The sequence below is a fragment of the Felis catus genome, chromosome A1 (assembly GCF_018350175.1).
Source record: "Felis catus isolate Fca126 chromosome A1, F.catus_Fca126_mat1.0, whole genome shotgun sequence".
Lineage (NCBI taxonomy): Eukaryota > Metazoa > Chordata > Mammalia > Carnivora > Felidae > Felis > Felis catus.
In genome coordinates this window covers 230,278,147-230,299,552 of record NC_058368.1, presented here as the reverse complement: position 1 = coordinate 230,299,552, position 21,406 = coordinate 230,278,147, and the positions used below count along the sequence as shown (strand labels likewise).

At 45.1% G+C, this 21,406-nt stretch overlaps 1 protein-coding gene across 2 annotated transcripts in view; it reads right to left on the bottom strand.

The window, feature by feature from the left end:
• Nucleotides 1–21,406, bottom strand: part of CTNND2 (catenin delta 2) — a 938,925-nt gene that overhangs the window by 380,361 nt on the left and 537,158 nt on the right. For both annotated transcript variants that reach the window (XM_045038764.1, XM_045038766.1), the window contains exon 7: nt 19,801–20,377. In XM_045038764.1, the coding sequence (XP_044894699.1) occupies nt 19,801–20,377 (577 nt within the window). The remainder of the gene's footprint in view (nt 1–19,800; nt 20,378–21,406) is intronic.

Here is a 21,406-nt window from a genome sequence, read left to right as displayed (position 1 = left end):
CAGATTTCCTTTTTAACTCAAAATTTCACAATCACAATAGCCACATTTATATCAAAGGGATTTGGAATATTCAGTGGAAGATCACACTTAATGAGCTCATGAGAGCAGCACAATCTCTGATTGAGATTCGGCTCAAATTTACATATATGTAAATTTGTATGTATGTATACACATATATATAACACATACATACATATATGTATATACATGTGTAATACACGCACACACAAAAAGCCTTTGAATTTTTGTTCCTTAGAACATGATTAATTCTCAAATCTTCATTTACTTTCCCAAGAATCATCCAGGGAACTCTTTGGAAGGCTGATTCCTGGACATAGCCCCGAAAGATTAGGACTTGGTCTATTGAGCAAGGAGAGGCTGTGTGCCTCTCTTAATGGGCACCCTCTCACCTCATGATTCTACTGCAGAGATGACAGTGAGAGCCCCCCTGTTTTAGATAGAGAAAGGAGGCAGGCATATTCAAAAGAAAGAAAGAAATGCCTAATAAGTTGTAACATTCAATTTATCATTTCTTGCTTTCTTCTAATAATATAATTTACTACCACATTATACCAATTACTTTACCAGACAAAATGAAACAAATACATTCTGGTTTTAATTGGGACCCGTTTACATTCTTTTAGTTCTATAATATATAAGTTATGACCCTCTAATTTAGTATGAATTCACTCGCTTTTGCAAAGAATAAGTGTTTGCATGTTTTCATCTGGAAATATTAATATTAGGTTCTGAAGGACATACTGCCTGCCATTATCTGTTCTTTCCAAATCTGGGAGCCAGTTTCAAATGCTCACTGGCAAAGGGGGCACCTGGGTGGCTCAGTCGGTTAGGCGTCTGACTTCAGCTTAGGTCATGATCTCACATGAGTTCGAGCCCTGTGTCGGGCTCTGTGCTGACAGCTCAGAGCCTGGAGCCTGCTTCGGTCAGATTCTGTGTCTCCCTCTCTCTCTGCCCCTCCACCTCTAGCGCATGCACTCTCTCTCTCTCTCTGTCTCTCTCTCTCTCTCTGTCTCTCAAAAATAAATAAACATTTAAAAATTTTTTCAGGGGCGCCTGGGTGGCTCAGTCGGTTGACCTACTGACTTGGGCTCAGGTCATGATCTCACAGTTTGTGAGTTCGAGCCCCGAGTCGGGCTCTGTGCTGACAGCTCAGAGCCTAGAGCCTGCTTCGGATTCTGTGTCTCCCTCTCTCTCTGCCCCTCCCCCACTCATGCTCTGTCTCAGAAATAAACATTAAAAAAATTAAAATAAAATAAAATTTTTTTCAAATGCTCACAGGCAAAAATAAGGACCCAAATGATACAGCAGTCCGTTGGCCAGAGCAAGCTGACTCAGTATTTGTGAACAGGTGGCAGAGACAGGCAGTTTCATTTCTGATCTAAACAACAGTATTCAGAGGAAGAAAAGGCCAAAGTAAAATCTAGGAATTCAGGTTTCTTGAAAATTGTGAATCCAGTTCAACATCGATGTTTATTAGTAAAACTGTATCTTTGAAGTGCAAAATAGAACTTTTTTTTAAGTTTATTTATTTTGAGAAAGAAAGAGAGAGGGAGGGAGGGAGAGAGATAGAGGGCAGGGTAGGGGCAGAGAGAGAGGTCGGGGGAAGAGAGAATCCCAAGCAGGCTCCATGCTGACAGCACAGAGTCCGACACGGGGCTCCAACTCACAAATTGTGAGATCGTGACCTGAGATGCAATCAAGAGCCAGACGCTTAACCAACTGAGCTACCCAGGCACCCCAAAATAGAACTTCCAAAGAGAACTGTGATTTTTGGAATAGTAGCAGATTTTCCCCTCGCAAATTCCCACTGAACTCCTTCTCCCACTGAATACTCCAATATCAGCGGTTTGATCCCTGCTGATACATTGGAGTCACTAAGCAGCGTGGCCAGGCAGCATGGCCCATGCAGGTAGGTAGCCTGTGCTCTGTGACAGTTTATGGCCCCGGAACAGTTATTCTGTAGACTTTGAACCTCTTAAAACTTCTAGCCCTTGATATTTGTCATTATTAATCTCTCAAGAGGGAAAAATGATATCAACATATAAGCACTTTTAGAAATAAAAAAGCCACTTTGGCTAATATTATTTCATACATGTGTGCTAAGTAAATTGCTCAAAGATGCAAATATAGCATCTTAGATCTAAGGAATACTTTACCATAATAAAGACTTGTTTAATTCTTGGTTTTTGCTTTGGACTCAACTCAAAATTCCAAAATCTCCTCCCCACTCCTATGCTAATTCACTAGTTAATTTCAGTATTTAAGAGACCCCAAAATATTTCCTATGTATCTTGAGTCAAGTCCCTGCACTAAATTTCATTTGCAAATGATCATTAATTCATTGAATTAGTTAGACATCTTATCCCATGTTGTTGTAAATGTTAAGATATATGAACACACTTCCTAGACAGGCTACCAGCCATATTTCAGACCGACATTTGGAAGGGAGACTATTCATGTATATTCAATGACAAAATCTGCATTGGAGCCTAATAAGTTCAATGCAACAGGCCATCTGATGATATAAAGTGATTCTACAAAAAGTCTGTTTTGGAAACCTTCAGAAAATGCCCTTCTGCTTCATGTATTTCATGAATCCTAGATTTTCATCCGTTACGGTAACTTTGCTATCACAAATAACGTGAATGCTCATAAAAGTCTCTGACCAGGTACAAAACACAGGATTTATTCCTGTAACTTGATGATGCATTTTCCAATGCAACTTAATTATGAGACCGCACCACACCTTTTACCAAATGAATACTGTATTCTGTTTGGGCTCAAAGACTTTCCACCAAGCATATCTTAAAAGTGAAAAATCACTAGTCAGGAAGTAGGATTTATGGTGCCCGTGTGATCGTGTCCCTTAGAATAGCAGGTGTCCCTCATTCTTTCTAGTATTTCCTCTCTTACCACGAGCATTTCTTCTCAAGCTGTTAGAAAACCAGGCTTCTTTCGTTCATTTCCTTTTGTGACAGGCAGGCACGTGTAAAGTAATGAGACAGCAGTAACGGGGAAAAACGAGCAATGAGAAGTCTGTTATCTTTACATGCATAGGACGGACCACTTCTATGTTTTCTTTGCAGCGAACGGTGCATGCTTCTGCGTCTGCACCAGAGTGGATGGCGTCCTATGGCAAAACTCAGAACTCTGAGTGAAAACACACTTGTCTAAGATGGTACAAATACTAGTGAAACACACCAGGTAAACTTAGTGGTGGCCTGGAGAGTGTCCTCATTATCTGCTTTCGGTTTATCTCAGGCTAGGTAAAGAGCTGCTCCAAATGAACCAGCCATGGATTTCGGTGTTTCTCCAAACACCACTGGCACGAATCTTCTGATTAAAATCTAGGTTCTGGCTCAGGTTTGGGGGAGGCCCCGAAGTTCTGCATTTTTAACAAGTTCTCTGACAATGTTGGTGCGGATGGTCCACACACGTACTGGTTTAGCCACGGACACGTACCTTGACTGCTAGGGGGCTTCAACTTAGGCACCATACTGAAGCCCTGGGGACCGAACTATGGATTCCTTATCTCTCCCTGCCTTACTATGCAAACACGATTGCAACAACAAAGGTGCAGGCCGAGGGTGCAGCCAGATGCTGACCATGCTGATGGGGCCTCTGCAGGAACATCGGCAGCTGGGTCCAGCAGGTGGCTGTGCTGGCCACCGCACGCGGGCATCGTACTGGCTGCCACGGGTTGCCTGGGCCTATAGGTCAGGCTTCCACCTGTGGGCTGCTGCAGAGTGACTGATCTCAATTCTAGGTGGCCAAGGCTCAGACACCAAGGGGCATATAAAAGCCCATCTTTCCTACAGAGGGCAGACTTTTTACATATGGGTGGCCAGGAATGCTTTTGCTGCTTTTGCTATGCTTCTAGGAGGATTCTGGGGAAGCAAGTCTAGGTTCCCTTCACTGCTTCGGTGCACACCTATGTAAGAGTTCGGTTCGGTGCTTCCCAACCTTGGGAGGACACACATGGCATTCACCTGGAAGCCTTTTTAACAGTATTGATTTTGGGGGCCCCCTCCAGACTACTGAACTGGGACCTGAGGGGATGGGCCCAGGGAACAGAAGAGTTCAAACACTCCCCAGACGTTTCTAAGACAAGATCTAGCACTGGATGGTTAGGGGCAGGCCTGGTAGATTTGGGGCCAATGTAGGGTCTTGAGGAGTGCATGCCAAGGTCTGGTCCTCAGCAGAGCCCTTAAGACTGCAGATTTAAAATACAGAAATCTCATGGGGCGCCTGGGGGGCTCGGTCGGTTGAGCGTCCGACTTCGGCTCAGGTCATCATCTCATGATCTGTGGGTTCGAGCCCCGCGTGGGGCTCTGTGCTGACGGCTCAGAGCCTGGAGCCTGCTTCCGATCCTGTGTCTCCCTCTCTCTCCGCAGCCCCCCCCCCACTCTCACTTTGTCTCACTCTGTCTCTCAAAAATAAATAAATGTAAAAAAAAATTAAAAAAATAAATACAATACAAAAATCTCTGTTCTTGGATGGGTGGTGGGGGGAAAGGAGTCACCCCCTTGGAGGGAGGTGCAGGTTCTGAGCTTTGCAGGAAGGCAGCAACGCCTCTGAGAGTAAAAAGGGTACAGAATGCTTTCTGTCCACCTGTGCTATTCACTGTGCTGCAATTGACTTCCTGCTGGGAAGTCCCCCAAGTTCACAGACTGTAGACACGTACGGCCCGCAGGACATTTCCTGCCGCTCCCATCCCCTCACTTCTGTAGGTCTCCAGAAAATGTCTTCGGGTTGGACACAGCGTGGTTTTGGGAAAAGGGGCATTTAGGCTGGAAGGTGCCTGATTTTTTACATCAGGTGAGGGTGGGGTCCTTGCCGTGACAATCATGGATCCTGTGAACACGTAGGGATCTTTCTAAAAATAACTCGCGTGTAATCACAACTATTCAGATAAACGTCCCAGTGAAGCTGACAGAATGACTCCCCAAAACAGTCCATCAAGACACCCCAAATCCTTTTCAGTTGACAGCTGGCAGATAAAAAATTGGCAGGGGTGAATCGTGAATTGTAGTATCTTTGTGCAGAAGGGCAACATAATTTGACCTCGGACTTGTAATTAAAGTCTTCTGACGTTAACTTGTAAACAAGTGTAATCTGTGAATGTTAATTTTTACCCAGGAGGGGTCTCCTGTTTAAAATTTGCTTCGAACCCCATCTCTGCCTGGAGAGAAGCTTTGGGCAGCCACGTTCAGGGTGAAACGGACCAGGAGCCAGGCTCACCACTATCTTATTGTCCTAATTAACTACTGATGCAGAGTGATCTACGATTCGGTGCTTTATTAATTAGTCACTTACCAGAGTTTTTAATGGCCAGTCTCATATTCACACAGATACTCTTCTCTATCAACAAGGCGGATAAAATTCGATGAGTGTCATTCTATTTCTTGACAGCTGCTTCTCAACACCCCATCAGTGCAATACGCGAACAGTACATCTGGAGTCTGGTTTCAGGACCTAATTACTATGGATAATTATGGATATTTCCATGGAAAGAAGCCCGAACAGGGCGCTCCTGACCCATCTTTTGTTGTTGTTGTTGTTGTTGTTGTTGAGATGCAAAGCAGGACAGATAGACCAGCTTGGGCTGCAAGGGACCAGAGCTCTTCAGAATTGAAGCTGAATTTTCATTTTTTGTGTATGTGCTCCTCAAAGGGCACCGATGAAATTCTCAGTGTAAAGGCAAGGAGAAAAGTTTTATCAGACAAAAGTAGGCTTAAGTTGTTTTCTTCATTAATTGGTTTAAATATTTTGAAATGTACATGAGCTAAGATGTTTTGTCAAACACAGGCCTTTTTGATCAGACTGTATTAAATATACCATAGACAGGGTGTGCAAATTCCTTTTCAAAAATTACTTAGCTTTTATAATGCAAAGTTCAGATGTATTCTCCTGTATCATTTTCCCATTCCTTTATATATCTTACTAACACCCACAGGGAGGCTCTGGTGTTAATTCCAGAAGAAAAAGATACCATGAACTTTCAACATAATTTATGGGGGGGAGAAAAGGCAAGCAAATTGCTTCATAGGTTACTCGTTCTCTATATTTACATTTTATAAATTCTTCGTATCAACACTTTATTACATTTTCCTTATTTTACTCAACATAATATTTGGCATATAAAAAAAAAGGGTTTGAGGGGCGCCTGGGTGGCGCAGTCGGTTAAGCGTCCGACTTCAGCCAGGTCACGATCTCGCGGTCTGGGAGTTCGAGCCCCGCGTCAGGCTCTGGGCTGATGGCTCGGAGCCTGGAGCCTGTTTCCGATTCTGTGTCTCCCTCTCTCTCTGCCCCTCCCCCGTTCATGCTCGGTCTCTCTCTGTCCCAAAAATAAATAAACGTTGAAAAAAAAAATTTTAAAAAAAGGGTTTGAGAAGAGAGATTATGCTGTGTAATAAACAGTTCTGAGGAGGATTAAAATTTTCCCCTGATTCTGTTCTGGTTAAAGGGCTTTAATAATTGTATCTGTGGTTTTAGAATCCAATTAGTAATGTATTATATATGTATACTTATTATTTGGATACCAGTTACATTTATTTAAACATTAAATCCCTAATACAAAGCACCCGGATGAGACCGATGTATAGTTATAATTCCCCCACCCTATTTTCAACTGTTTTCTTTATCCAAAGAAGTTACTACTAAACCACCCATTGGTGTGGCACAGCAGTCATGTACGTGATGGTTTTCCAGTCCAAAAATCAATCTGTGTTGACTCTTTAAGGGCAAAACAAATACTACATATTTGCTAGAAGGCTGTCAAGGTGTAGGGGGCTCTTTGGGGTCATGTCAACTATAACCAACTAATTGGCTCCGCCATGGAGGGGACTGGAGTATTATAAGCTTCTAATCAGCTGAGCTTACGACCTGACAGTACCTGTGTGCATGTGTGTGTGTGTGTGTGTGTGTGTGTGTGTGTGTGTGTATTTTCTTCATTCTAAAGAGAAATGTATACAGACTTCCTTTTCTACATCAATTATTAAAATGAAGCTTATCTTGTAAGGGGGGTTTTGACTTTATCACATTGCCAGTCCATTCTAGGGGAGCTCTAAGGTTGAAGCCAGAAACATCGGGAAATGCAGATATCATTTGGGGTACGGTATGGGCATAGCACCTCTGTAATGGCACAGCACCTGTGTGCCCAGGCACCGTCTGTAACAGCAGAGCACATGCGGGCCCAGGCACCATCTAGGAAGCCCAACAGGAAAAATCAATGCGATCACATCTATTCGAAGATATTAGCATAGCAAGCAGAAATAGGAGGGGCCACTAGAGTCTACTGAACCAAAATAATTAATGGTTTTCTTTGGGTTCTCTTTGCTGCCAAGTTTCTACCTGCAGGATCCTGGGCACATGCTCAGAATACAGACACCACAGAATAGGAATTATCTGTTTTTATGATTTCTTCTCTACAGCTACACACACAAAGAACTGCTAGCTCTCGAGGTGAGCCTGCGACATTCCTTGGAATGCTGTCCATGCCTCTGTTAACGCTGCAACAGGAACGTAGAAAGTACAGGAAACCACTTTCCAAAGAATTAGGAAACTCAGAGGTGAGGATGCAGACACTTTATCTTACAGATTCTCAATATGCATTGAACCAAGTCTTTCTGGTAGCTACTGGTTAAGTTTTTAATGGTTCACTCATTCTGGGTAGAACCTGGTATTTCTCTGTATTCTCTCCGTGCTAAGCATGACTTCCGGTTACCAATGGGATATACCATTTGCACCCAAAAATACTTTTACAATAGTCACTCAAAAATATTTGTTGAACGGGCTCCTGGCTGGCTATGCCGCTATGTGACTCTTGATCTTGGGGTTGTAAGTTCGAGACCCACATTGGGTGTGGAGATTACCTAAAAATAAAATCTTAAGGAAAAAAAAAAGGTTGTTGAATACCTACTAGAAGAAGCTTGGTGAGGAGTTCTGGAAAACTCTGAACTCTGAAAGTCCCATTAGCTGCCCTCCGGGAGTCCACAACTCCCCCTATTCAAATGCTCTGCCAGGATTACAAGATACTTCAAGATACTTTCTGCTTTGTAATGTAAATAAGTTCTTTGGCAATACAGGGCACCACAACAATACACGTAGACCCATGTGGGATTAGCCTTTAGAGATTTCAGATATTTCACATTAGTTATCCACAGGAGATGCAAACTTTTATAGGTATATAAAAATACATACGCATATATGTGTATGTATATGTATAAATAAATGTATCTATGGTAATTTTTGTCATATTTACAATACATATAAATAATAAGAAAAAACTGTAGGTTTTATGTATACATACTTTATATATATACACACTTTATGTGTATACATATATATATATATATATATATATATATATATATATAAAGTAAACATACAGAGAGATTTTTAAAAATTACAAAATGCACCTTGGTGAGATACAGTGGCACGTGGGATTTTGATGCAGCCTTGGTTGCAAATCGACTCCGTTTTGAGAGATTTTAGGTTTTTAATTATTAAAGAGTATTTGTGCATCTACTAAAATAGCTGGTCTCCACATCACCCCTGTGGCTTACGTAGAAAGAAAATAAATATTTAACAGCATCGTATTTATTAAGGTGGAGCGACCAGGCAACAATCGAACTGATGCTCACGTGTGAGGTGAGTGGCAAAGCACAGATGCCCCTTTGCTCAGATTAACTGACACCTGTGACCCGCAAGGAGCGATCAGTGAAAACAGACCCAGGAATATTTTACCTTCAATGCCCTGCTGACTTGAAGTTCAGCAGCACAGAGCCTGAAGAGCAGGAGAAACCCACACCACGGGTCACACATCAGCCGGGCTGTCCCCATTGCTGAGTGCGGGGGACCCAGCCAAGAAAACGGTCCACAGTCAGGGCGGCCGATACCCCGGCAGCACAAGAGCGAACAGTGCATCTGCAGCCTGGCTTCCAGACCTAATTACTATGTGTGTCTCCACATCTCTCCTCGCATTCTGTCATTTCCTTCCCTGATGCGGTATTATACCTAAGAGCAGTTTCCCGTGGAACTATTTCTAGCTTCCACCGATCTGATCCGCAGCGCTGGGAAGTAAGACGGGTGTTCAGGGTTCAGCACCTGCAAAACACCTGACTGCACATTACCTGGCCTGTTTCTCGAAGAGGAAAAGGGAATTGCCTGTGAGTTGGTTCATTTCCGGAAGCCCCAAAAGTGGTCCCGTTTTAATCCACTTCTCTTCAAACTTCACACATACCGTCACACTGCCTTCAATCCCTCATGCCTCGAAGATCATGTGCATGCTCCTGGGATCCTTAATCCCCAGGCACATGTACCCACAATGTTTACAGCAGTGCTTTCAACAATAGCCAAATTATGGAAAGAGTCCAAGTGTCCATCAACTGATGAGTGGATAAAGAAGATGTGGCTTCTATATACAATGGAATACTACTTGGCAATGAGAAAGAATGGAATCCTGCCATTTGCAACAATGTGGATGGAACGGGAGGGTGTTATGCTAAGTGAAATAAGTCAGTCAGAGAAAGGCAGATATCATATGTTTTCACGCATTATGTGGAATTTGAGAAACTTAACAGAAGACCATGGGAGAAGGGAAGGGGGAAAAACAGTTTCAAACAGAGAGGGAGGCAAACCATAAGAGTCTCTTAAATACAGAGAACAAACTGAGGGTTGGAGGGGTGGGGGGGGGCAGAGGAGATTGGCATTGAGGAGGGACTTGTTGGGATGAGCACTGGGTGTTGTATGTAAGCGATGAATCATGGGATTCTACTCCTGAAACCAAAAGCACACTGTATACGCTATATGTTAACTAACTTGACAACAAAGTATATTAAAAAAAAAAGTAGGATAAAAAAGGTGAACAGAACAAGTAAATGATGGACCCAAGCTAGTAACTGATGTACCCATGTCTGGCCTCAATCCATTCTCTCTCTTAACCACCGCCTCCTGTATCTGTGGAACTCAATGCAATGTAGGAACTATTCTTTTTTGTCAAACTGCAATTGAACTCATTATTCTTAACTTGTTCTTGTACTTGTTCAGCTCTTAGATATTAAAATTACCCAGACTCTTTGGGACTTAGGCCAACATTCATGACTGTCAACATTTATGTGTTGAGTCCTACCTTTCCTAGTTTGCTAGCTTACTGCCCAGATGTCCCCCCCCCCCCAACCCTGGGGACATCTCTGCACCATCCTGACGGTCAATATACACTGTTCTTGGGTACCATGTTTTCCTCCTGTTTTATACCCTCATTCAGCTGAGACACACCCACTGAGTGTTGTAAATCTCCAGGCAAGGGGGCCTATATGGAGATCGATTTTATCAATACTTGCAGGACTGAAAATATTTGATTCTGCCTTTATGTGAAAAATTTGGCTACGTATAGAGTTTAGGTTAAAAATAAGTTTCCCCCAGGGGCATCTGGGTGGCTCAGTCAGTTAAGCGTCAGACTCTTGGTTTCAGCTCAGGTCATGATCTCATGGTTCGTGGGTTCGAGCCCTTCACTGGGCTCTGCACTGAAGGCACAGAGTCTGCTTGGGATTCTCTCTCTCCCTTTCTCTCCCTCTTTCTCTCTCTCTCTCTCTCTCAAGAGAAATAAATAAACGTTAAAAAAATAACTTGCCCCCAGAACTCTGAGCACATCACCTGATTGTTCTTTGCCACCCAGTATCACTGCCTCAATCTGGTGGCATACGTGTTCTTCCTCTCCAGTGGCTTTAGGGTCTTTTGCATTGGTGCTTTGAAACTGCACGATGCAGAATGCGGAAGTGCCCTGTTGCAAACATGGGGCATTTCCTATGAAGGTATAGGTCCCTCGGCTCTGAGGAATTGCTCTGTATTACTTCCTTGGTAGCTTGCTTCCCTCCATTCTTTCTGGGACTTTCCTAAGTCTTGGATGTGTCTTCCATGCACTATTATTGCATCATTCTTGTATTTTCTGTCTCCTTCCCTGTATGGCGACCTTCTGAGCGATTTCCTCGACTATTTCCCATTTATTCTATCACTTTTTTTTTTTTGTTTGGGTGGTGCTATTTTTACAGCCTATAAAGATCTTCTTGTTCTTTGATCCTCTCATGTATCACCCGGTTCTTATTTAATAAACACAAGATCTTCTTAAACCCTTCTCAGTACGGGTCCAAAAGTTCTTCCTTGTTTCCTTTAATCTCTTTTATTCTGTAAATTATCTGTTTCTTCTGAGAGACAGTTCATTTTTGCTATTTTTTTTCATGTCACTAATTCTCTCCAATTCCTCAGTAATCCTTACTAATTTATCATATTTGAGAAAGAAAAACCTGCTGGCAGCCTCTTCAACTACAGCCTAAATGGAAGTATCTCCCACTAAATGCCCCTGAGTCACAATCTGTAAGGTAGGAGGGGCACACGGCCTGGCATTCCTCCTTGGGGATGAGAGAAAGAGGGTAAAGAACAGCCTGAGCCCCCTTCCAGCCCACCACCCGCATGCCTGTTTGAAATAAACTTTATCTAAGCCACCGGCAGCCAAATCGGAGTCGAGCTTTCTCAGACAGCCTGTCCAGTTTCAGGAGACCACCCCCATTCTTCACTTTGGAGTAAGCCATGGCTACAGGCTCGTCATCTTGGCAGGAGAGAGAATATGCAAGTGGGAGCAAGCAGCAGACTTAAAACTGTATCAAGCCCTGACTTCCAGCGAATCCCTCCATCTTTAGCCCCACGTATCTCCCCAGCTTCACTCTGACGACTGAGCCTGTCCGAGGCTTTACTGAAAATCAGCCCACCTCTGTCACACTGGCACAGCAGATTCTTGGGAGAAACTTTCAACATTGTAAGTGCTCATCGCTCCTGTGTATTTTGCTTTCTAGAAAATTCCTATCACGGCCTGCTTTCGATGAGCCACAGCCACTGGCCTCTGTGTTCTTGTGTCTTTGGTGGCTTACCCACTGAAATTCTGTATTTTTCAGAGGATCTGGACACAGGGGAGGCAGATGCATGGACAGAGGATGCCATCTGGAACCACTGTCTGAGATAAAGCATGACCAAAATCATCAAAGCGTCACAGACACTGGAAAAGCTTTTCATAGAACTGTAGGTAAAGATGCCACTTTCCCACAAAAGCACAAAAAAGACCTGTCTGCCCCATTTCAACTAGCATGGTTGCCAATGAGGTAGGAAGGGACGGGAAGGTATTAACTTCTGTGAATCAACAAAAGTCAGGTAGGCCTTTTGTGGCCACCTAGCGTCCCGAACATTTAGTTCCCGGTTCAGCCACTAACTTACTGTAATGGGATGTTCAAGTGGCAGTCTCCCTGCTGCAAGTTTGCCGTGGACATAAACTGGACAGAAATCAGACACCAATATGAGTAAGATGAGACGCTGCATAGAGTGACTTCGCAAAGGATGTCCGATTGTCATTTCTGCGTGCCCTGCACTCTAGGAAGACGGGGGCTGTGAGACAGCAGTCAACAAGTCCAGAGGGGGTTTGCTGACGAGATTTCAGGAACCATCCCCTCGGAGGGAAAGCCTGAAGACAGTGGGCTTCCGTGGGACCACTTGGATGTGAGTTCCCTACTGGAAAATGAGGTTCCAGAATTCTGGAGGGCAAGCGGTTGACAAAACAATCACTTTGTTGGTGGAAGCAGGAGAGGGTCAGCGTGTGGGAACTGGCCTGCACTCTCAGTGTCCACTGGGGTGCAGGATACCAGAAGGCAGCCTGCAGGAGAGAGACTATATTAAATGCAGATCTAGAAAACAGCCTGGACGGGGACTGAGCTCTGAGAGCAGGAACTACTGAGGAAGATTCTGGGCCTGAGAGGCATGGCCGGCAGGGAATGCCACAGGCTTTCTGTGGCTGCGGAGGAGACCCGAGGGAGGTCTGGTTCTGGAACCCCCTGGAAGTTTTGGCTGAGAACTGGCCTTAACCACCTTGGAGAGAAGATCAACGTGTTGGTTGATATCACAGGCTGATCACATTCTAATTAGTAAATGTAAACTAGAAATTTTTGTCTTATTTAAGGGTGAGAGGAAGGTTCGCAAAAATTGACTGTTAGAGGATCACCTTCGGGAAATGTGATTTAAAGGACAGCAGGCACCAAGATCTCGTGTGTTGCACTGTGACCGCATCCCAAGCGTTGGGTGTTAAACAAACTCACTCCTTACTTGAGTAGAGTTCATGTTTCCTTTGAGAACCTGACAGTGAAAATTGCAAAGCTTTTATATGGGATTAGGCTTTTTTTTTTTTCTTTCTTTCTTTCTTATAGCAGGTGCACCTGGAAGAATCAGCACGTCACAGAATGGAACTGAAATCACCAAGTATGCAGAATTTGAGAGGCACGGCATGTGATGCACTCTAAACACTGGGTTTTATGTCCGCTAGGCAGAGGTAAAAGATGAACACGTCTTGACCAAAATCCTGTCCATATTAGGCCAATCTGTATTGTAATCATTGGTTAAGAACCTACATTTAATTCATTTCGTTTTTACCTCAAAATAAGCTTCTAATGTTTGGCTTAACTTTAATACCTATTTACAACTCAGATTCCTACTTTTAATAGGATTGATTTTCCTCTAACACAGAAAATGAGAGGATCATGCTGTCTTCTTTACAAAAGGGAACAAAAATGGGTACTGGTAGAGTCATATTCAGTAAGATATTGACACACTTTTGAGACACTTTTGCTTTCTTCAAAATTAGTAGTTATTTAAAAAAACTAAAAAGCCTTACACTGTATCTCTATATTCCTGGTGTTTTTCTTCAACAACAAAAAAATATACTGCCTCTCTGCCTTATCATGTATATTTAAAGGTATAGAGAAGCCACACTGAAAGTGATCTAGGTTCAAGTCCTATCCCTGTCACTTCCAGCCAAGTAACCCCGGGCAAGAAACTTATCATTGAGAAACCTCAGTTTCCAAATCTGTAGAATGTGGCAAAAATCACACCTACCTCCTTAAGTTGTTGGAAGCTACATGAGATACAGTTTGCAAAGTGCCTGGCATCTCGCAAATGCTTTATATTGCAGTATGGGTTTTTTTTAACATAATTTTATTCATCATCATGCACAAAATGGATACATTTTTTAAACTATAAAAAAGAAAATTAAGCCACCTATCAAGAGAAAAATGTAAGAACTAGTTATGCTATTTATTTAGCCTTCTTCCCCTACTATTTATTAGTGATAATTTTTGAACAGTCGCATTGCACACAAGTATGTATGTGTGGGGGGGCAGTTTAGACTACTAGATCTGGGAGGGTTATTCCCATGGAAGGGTTATTCCAATGCCTTCTTGTGTCTCTCTGCCTGTTTTGTCTTTTCTTTCTTTCTTTTTTTAATGTTTATTTATTTATTTTGAGAGACAGAGAGAGAGAGAAAGCTCATGAGCACGAGTGGGGGAGGAGCAGAGAGAGGGAGAGAGAGAGAGATCCCAAGCAGGCTCCACACTGTCAGCACAGAGCCTGACTCGGGGCTTGAACTCACAAACCGGGAGATCATGACCTGAGCTGAAATCAAAAGTAGGATGCTTAACTGACTTAGCCATCCAGGCACCCTGCCTCTTTTTTCTTGTAAAAAGAAATCCTTCTTTCACTCATTCCAGTCCCTGGAATGGAGTTTTTAATGTGCAAATATGATCATGTCGGCTGTCTGCCGGAAGGATGAAATAACACAGCTTTTCCTCCTCCTCTCCTGCTCCCCTTCTCTGACCACCTGAACCATCCATTTCTCCCTCCAGAAACCCTGATCTGCTGGAAGTCTCCACCCTCACGCTCCCTACCTTCTCTCTTCTTGGACTTTGTTCCAGCTACCATTCCTCAGTGGTTCCGCTTACACCACTTAGCTCTGGAGCCGCGACGTCAAGGAAGCATCCATGGCAGACATCGAACACCCACCATAACATGCCCCTGCAGTATGTTCCCACAGTAACCGAAATCTGTCTTATTCCAGCACGAGGGCTAAAACTGTCCATTCATTTATCCGTTCTGAGGCTGGGTCTCTTGAGGGCAAAGAGTATCTCTCACTCCTCTTTGTGTGTCCAACACAGAAACTGGCATGTTTTGGGGACTCAAAAGACCTGCTTTTGTCTGAAACAAAAACGAATGGCTTTTTCCTTATGAATCCAAGTTTATATGGTAGGTATTATTAAATAATACGAGTTAACTTTTACTGAGCCAGGAAAGGGGCTAGAACTTTATACACGTTATCTTATTTATGCCTGAGATTATAGAAATAGACAGATACTGTTGTGATCCCCTGGATGAGAGAACAATGTCAAGGTGTGATATACCTAACTTTAGGGACCTCCCACAAGGCAGAGCTAGGTTTTCACTCAGGCACTGTTCTATGATGCAAAGAATTGCAAGAAGGAGGAGGAGGCGGGGGTGGGAGGAGGGGGATAAAATGTTCTAAGAGGTCTTTGGATCCTGATGACCTAACACCTGAGAAATCATACTTTTCTAGGTTTGATCTGAATCGGGGTGTTTTCCCAGAGAGCTGGAACTCTGAGATTTCCGGCCAGACTTTTATAAAGTTTGGCTGTTGGTAAGATCCAGAGGAAAATGTGGAAACTGTGTTCTTTACCAAGCGCCCACTACCACTGAGGACTTGAAATCCTCAGACAGACTTTGAATCTCTGGAAGTGATTGTAGCTAAGCAAGGAAAACTCCCTGGAAAGGTTCTGCATGTTTTTCGTCTCGAGCTTTCCTCCTCCCGTTGTTTCTTGGGCCCCCTCCTGCCTTCAGTAGGATCTCACCACCATCCTGCACTGAAATCATTCCACCAGTATCATCGAACAGTCTTCCTTTGTCTTGACCTCTTAATTGCACTAGACATAGTTTATTGATCTTCTAACCTTGAGACATGCTCTTCTCTTGGCTTCTAAGAAACGACACTGACCTACACTTCTGGTTATCTCTTTCTTTTGCTGGCTTCTTCTCAACTCCCAGACCTTTACATCTGTCAGGGGTGGGGGCGGTCAGCATTCAGTCCTTGGACCTCTTCTCTCTACACTGACTTCCTAGGTAATTAATGTCTTCTAGATTCACGGTCTTAATATCATCCACCTGCTTATGACTCCCTCATTCAGGGGCTTCTTCTCTGAACTGACCTACAGATCCAACGGTCTGAGTTACATGTGCATTTTGATGCTGACACACAGACATCACATGTTCAAAACCAAGACCTTAACATTCACTAGCACTGCCTCAATCCCAACTAGACTCTCTGTACCTGGCTCCACCTCAGTCCATGGAGACTGCGTTCTTCTGGCTGTTGGGGCTCCCTGAATCTTCTCTCTTCGACCATCACAACCTACTGTGTGAGACAACCTGCTCAGCTCCACCGTACACATGCATCGAGATTACCCTACTTTTCATAACCTCCATTGCTACCATCCTGGCTCAGGCCATCCTCTTTTGCTTAGATTACTGCAATAACCCTGCTGACCGGCATTCTGGCTTTTGTCCTTGATCCCTTACAACGTACTCTCCACACAGCAGCCAGAGAGACCCTGTTACAAACGAAGGCAGCTTGTGTCACTCCTCGGCTCAAATCCTCGATGGCTCCCATGGATTGGCCACAGCTGGCATCCCCAAGTCCTCAAGGCTTACCAGTCTCTCCCTAACCTCAGCTTTCACCCTGACCGGCTGCTCACTCTGCTGACCTCAGGTCATTTCTTTGCCCTCCTTCTCTTTGATCCACCCCCACTCGACTTCCTGCTGTTCTTCAAACATATCAGACATACCCCCATTTACCAGACTTGCCACTCTTTCTTTTCAGAATGCAGCTTCCCCAGACATCAATAGGGCCAGCTCCCTCACCTCCTTCACAAGGAACTCAAAAGTCACCTTTTAATTAGAGCGTTCCCTGGCCACTCTACCAAAACTATTTATCTCGCTGATTTTCTGTCTCCTCCATTTGAAAGGAGGCCAGGGATTTTGGTTGATATTGATCACTGCTGGATCCCCAGGGTCTTAATCAGTGCCAGTAGGTAAGAGGTACTTAATAATTATTGAATGAATTAAGTCATTCAGTAGCGAAAATCACTACCTATCCCGTAATTTGTACTCCCTAGTTATCAGTGACAAATCTTCAAAATCACAACCCTGAAAATCTAAAAGGTATTTGCCAGTCTTGACTTTCATGGTGCTTTCAACTAGCAAACCAGGTGGATCCAAACTTTACCATGCCAGTCAGGTACGGTACGAAGCACACAGATTGAGGTATGGGGTCCCACTTGGTAAGAGCTCCAAGTGTCCTGCCTGATCTGTTGCAAATGTTAGAGTCTCTCCCCATATCTTTTCTGGGCCACAGTCTTCTAATTCCTAAATGGGGACTATGATCTTATGCCACTCAAGTATTTATGCAGAGTTATGGAGTAATTTTAAACTCAAGCACCACCAGCAGTAATTTGCATGAGAAAATCTTTAAATGGATATTTAAAAGCATGCATTTTAAACAAAATAATTCAAACATTAAGCATGTTCATTGTAGCTCTAGAATTAAGAATCATCAATGGCACATTGATATTCCCCCTACCCCCGCCCCCACCGCCAGGTAGCAAAAATGAAATACGGTCAGAACATCTGAGGGGCAGATGGAAATGCAGAGGCAGCAAAGGCACGTGGGATTGTTGATCCCAGGGACGGTTTCCCTCTTTCTGGCCAGCACCTCCCTACCTCCACCCCCCACCCCCCCAACACACATACACACATCCCACATCAGATCCTAGAAACACTCATTCAAGCTTTTATAGAGAGCAAGCGATTTTCACAACATATTTACTCCTAACTTCAGGGACATACCGAGCAGTCAGACTTTCCGTCTGCCCCGTTCACACTCCCGCAAACTCTCCAACAGACCCATACTCCCCGTTTTAACTATGACGATCCAGTGAAACAATCACACGTTTAGGATATATATACGTATATATATATACGTATATATACACACATATATGTATATATATACGGATATGTATATATATATATACGTATATATATGTATATATATACGGATAGGTGTATATACATATCCGTATATATATGTATATATATACGGATAGGTGTATATATATATATATATATATATACACACACACACACACACACACACACACACACACACACACACACACACTCAGTAGGAGAAAGGGCTAAGCTCTTGGTTTCTTTCCCCAGGTTTGCACAGGGAATGAAATGGCCATTAGCAATCGCAGGGCTCTCAGGGACTCCTTGAGGGTCCTTGCCCTGTGGCCAAGGAGGACCACACAGGGCTTCTGTCTTCTACAAGCTCTGCAGCTGGTTCCCCCTCCTTGACGGATCTAGTAACTTATTGTACAAATTCATAAAACAAAGTTTCCAAGCTTATAAACACAAAGTTGCCACACATGTCTCCTGGCCACCTTTGCCATCCACACTGCCAAACCTGAGTCCTTACATTTAGAGATTTTGGTCCTGCTACTGGGTTGGCATTAATGATCATCTACCTCCACAATTCTATTAAAGACAGTGGAGTGTGTGAGAGGAAATATTTTCATCTCAGTAAGCACAGCTAACATAAATCGGGGGCAGCTGAATTCCAGCCTGCATCCTGTTACCCCAGGCCAGTCCACACCAGCAATTACTGTGCTGAATTAAAGAAGCCCTCGGACACCTGCCTTCTGCATGCAACAAGTTCCTTTTTTCTTTTTTTAATCCTATTTATCTTGCAGTCATCTATTTATGTCAAGAAAGGAAACATATGATCATAGCATCTGTTACTAGAGTGACACAATTACCAAATACTTTCATAAGAGGGAAAAAAAAATCAACAATAAATCCGGGTGAGTCGTCAGGTGCTTTAGGAGACAAAACAGTCTTTCAATCACAGTGTCCCGTCTGAGCTGAACATATGGTGCTACCAGCAGAGAATCACCAGCTCAGCCTGGTCTTTGACGGGCACAACAACTACAGAAAAGTCACCTCCTCTGAACTGGCAGAGAAAAGGTTTCCTAGCACCAACCCCTCTGTGCCTACCATAAGCAGGTAACGAATTCAAGGGACTTCATCACTGGTTTACTCCATGCCCACTGTTGGAATCTATGTGTATGCAATGACGGGTCTGGAGGAATCTTTCACTTTTCCCAGTAACTAAATTTAGACAAAATAGAGTAAGTTTGAAGAAATGAGAGCCATAACGAAGTAGTAACAATTCAAAGCAATTAATCCTTGGTTACTTTCTCACTACTATTGAAATCTATGTGAACTGAAAGGCTGCTTTGGGAAAAATCATATATATATATATATATATATATATATATATATATATATATATATATAATCTCCACCAACTGTAGGTGACTATAGACGATCACTTGGATTCTGCGATTTTTATTTGCGTGGCTCTTTTTCTGGACATTAATCAACAGGTCTGTGTGATTCTTTATTCAATATGACTGAATTGTATGGATGTCTAAGTCTTCAGATTGGGGGGAGGGAGGGAGAGAGAGACTGAGAGGGAGAGAGCGAGGGAGTGAGAGCTGGAGAAATCAGTTTGAGAGACACAGCATTACTTCCCAAAGAAGTAGCTGGCGCATCGTAGTTGAGATACTAGCAAAGCCTAGGGACGCCCTGGCTCCCTCTCCACCCCGCACGCTGCACACTGGCCCAGACACGCCCAGCTCGAGTTGCGCTCAAGCCGGCCCCCACCCCCACCCCGGGCGGGGCGCGCGGGTCCCGCACGCGCCCCTACCGCGCGCCCAGGTGTCCCCCGCCCCCCACCCCGGGGCGGAGCCGCGGAAGGCGGGCTGGCGAGCCGGTTACCTGCCAGGCTGCCCGGCCTCTGGAGGGTGGCCGTGGCATACAGCTCCTGCGAGTGCTTGCTGTACTGCTCGGACGCGTGGACCAGGCGCTTGGTGGGCGACAGGGTGGCGTACGTGCCGATGGTGGAGCTCAGCTGGTGGATGGGCGAGGAGGAGATGGTGGACTGCACGGTGGGGGGCGAGGTCACGCGGATCGGGGACAGGCCGGCCGAGGACACGACGATGTTGATGGGCGAGCTGGTGCTGTAGGACTTGGCCAGGCGGCTGGGCGACTGCTTGGGCGAGGAGCCGCGCGGCGCGGCGTAGGCGGCGCCCTCGGGGGCCGAGCCGCCGCGCTGCAGTTTGGTGGGCGAGCCGCCCTGCGGCGCGGCCAGCGGGGAGCCCCCGCGCGGCGGCGCGGGCAGCGTGGAGCTCGAGTAGTAGAGCGCGGCGGCGGCGGCGGCGGCGGCGGCGGCGGGCGGCGCGTCGGGCAGGTGGAAGGCGCTGCTCAGGCTGGGCGCGAACGGCTCCCGCGGCGGCGGCGGCGGCGGCGGCGCGGGCTCGGGCCCCGCCAGGTGCGCCGCGCGGCTCGTGGTGCCCTGTGCGCGGAAGAGCAGAGAACACGCGCGCTTAGCCGGCGGGAAGCCCGCCCCCCGCGCCCCCCGCGCCCCGGCGACGGAGCGAAACTCGCGCGCGCGGCAGGCCCGCCGAGCTGCCCTGCGCGCGGGGTCGGGACGCAGAGGCCCCCGATCTTCTCGGGCAGGGTCTTTTCGGACACGAGGGACAACCGGCCGGCACGGGCCGGCCGACAACGGGATGGGGATCGCGTCTGGCGAGCGGGGCACACTGTTCTGCTTACATATCTAAGATGTTTCTGGAATAGCAGAGGCATCGCATTAGGCGCAGATTTTCAAAGGCCACCCAGCGGGGCCACCGGGATACACCTGAACGCAATCACGATCCGTTCGTTGTCAAACGAGAAATCGAGGCACTGAATCCCCCACCCCCGCCGTCATTTCACTGGATACAGTTTCTGCCTCCAAAATGGGCTCAGTTGCATACTTATCTGGAGAACATCAAGAGCAAACATACTTCTCAGAGTTTATTCTGTTGCTATGGCCGTGTGGATTCTTCTTTGGGGACCAGAAAAGTTAGGAGGGGAAACTATTAAGTCAAAAGAAGTACCCTTAGTCTTTCAGTAGTTTAAAAAAAAGGGGGGGGGGCGGTATCTGGAGGAATCAGAGCCCTTGCAAATGAAAGACTAAAAAAGCCTCCCTTTTCTAGATTTTAACGCTGGGAGACAAATCTTTCAGCATCTCTCTCTCTCTCTAGCTGTCTTTGAAGAGCCCCCTGCAGCTGTGTCTTCAAACTGAAAGCCAGTTGCCTCTCATTTATTTACAAGAACACAAAAGACAACAAGGGCTGGGGTGGAGCTGGAGAGACGGTTGGAGGGGAAAGCGGTTTCCTTGAATCTTGTCCAGAGACAAATTTGCATTCGAATGAGAACACTACATTGTCAACCACTTCTGGGCAGGAGGTCTGGGATCTTCCAGGCTTTCCCGGAGGAGCAGAAAGGTTTTTGAGAGCGGGCTGGTGTGAAAAGGGGGTAGGACTGTGCACAGAGAGAG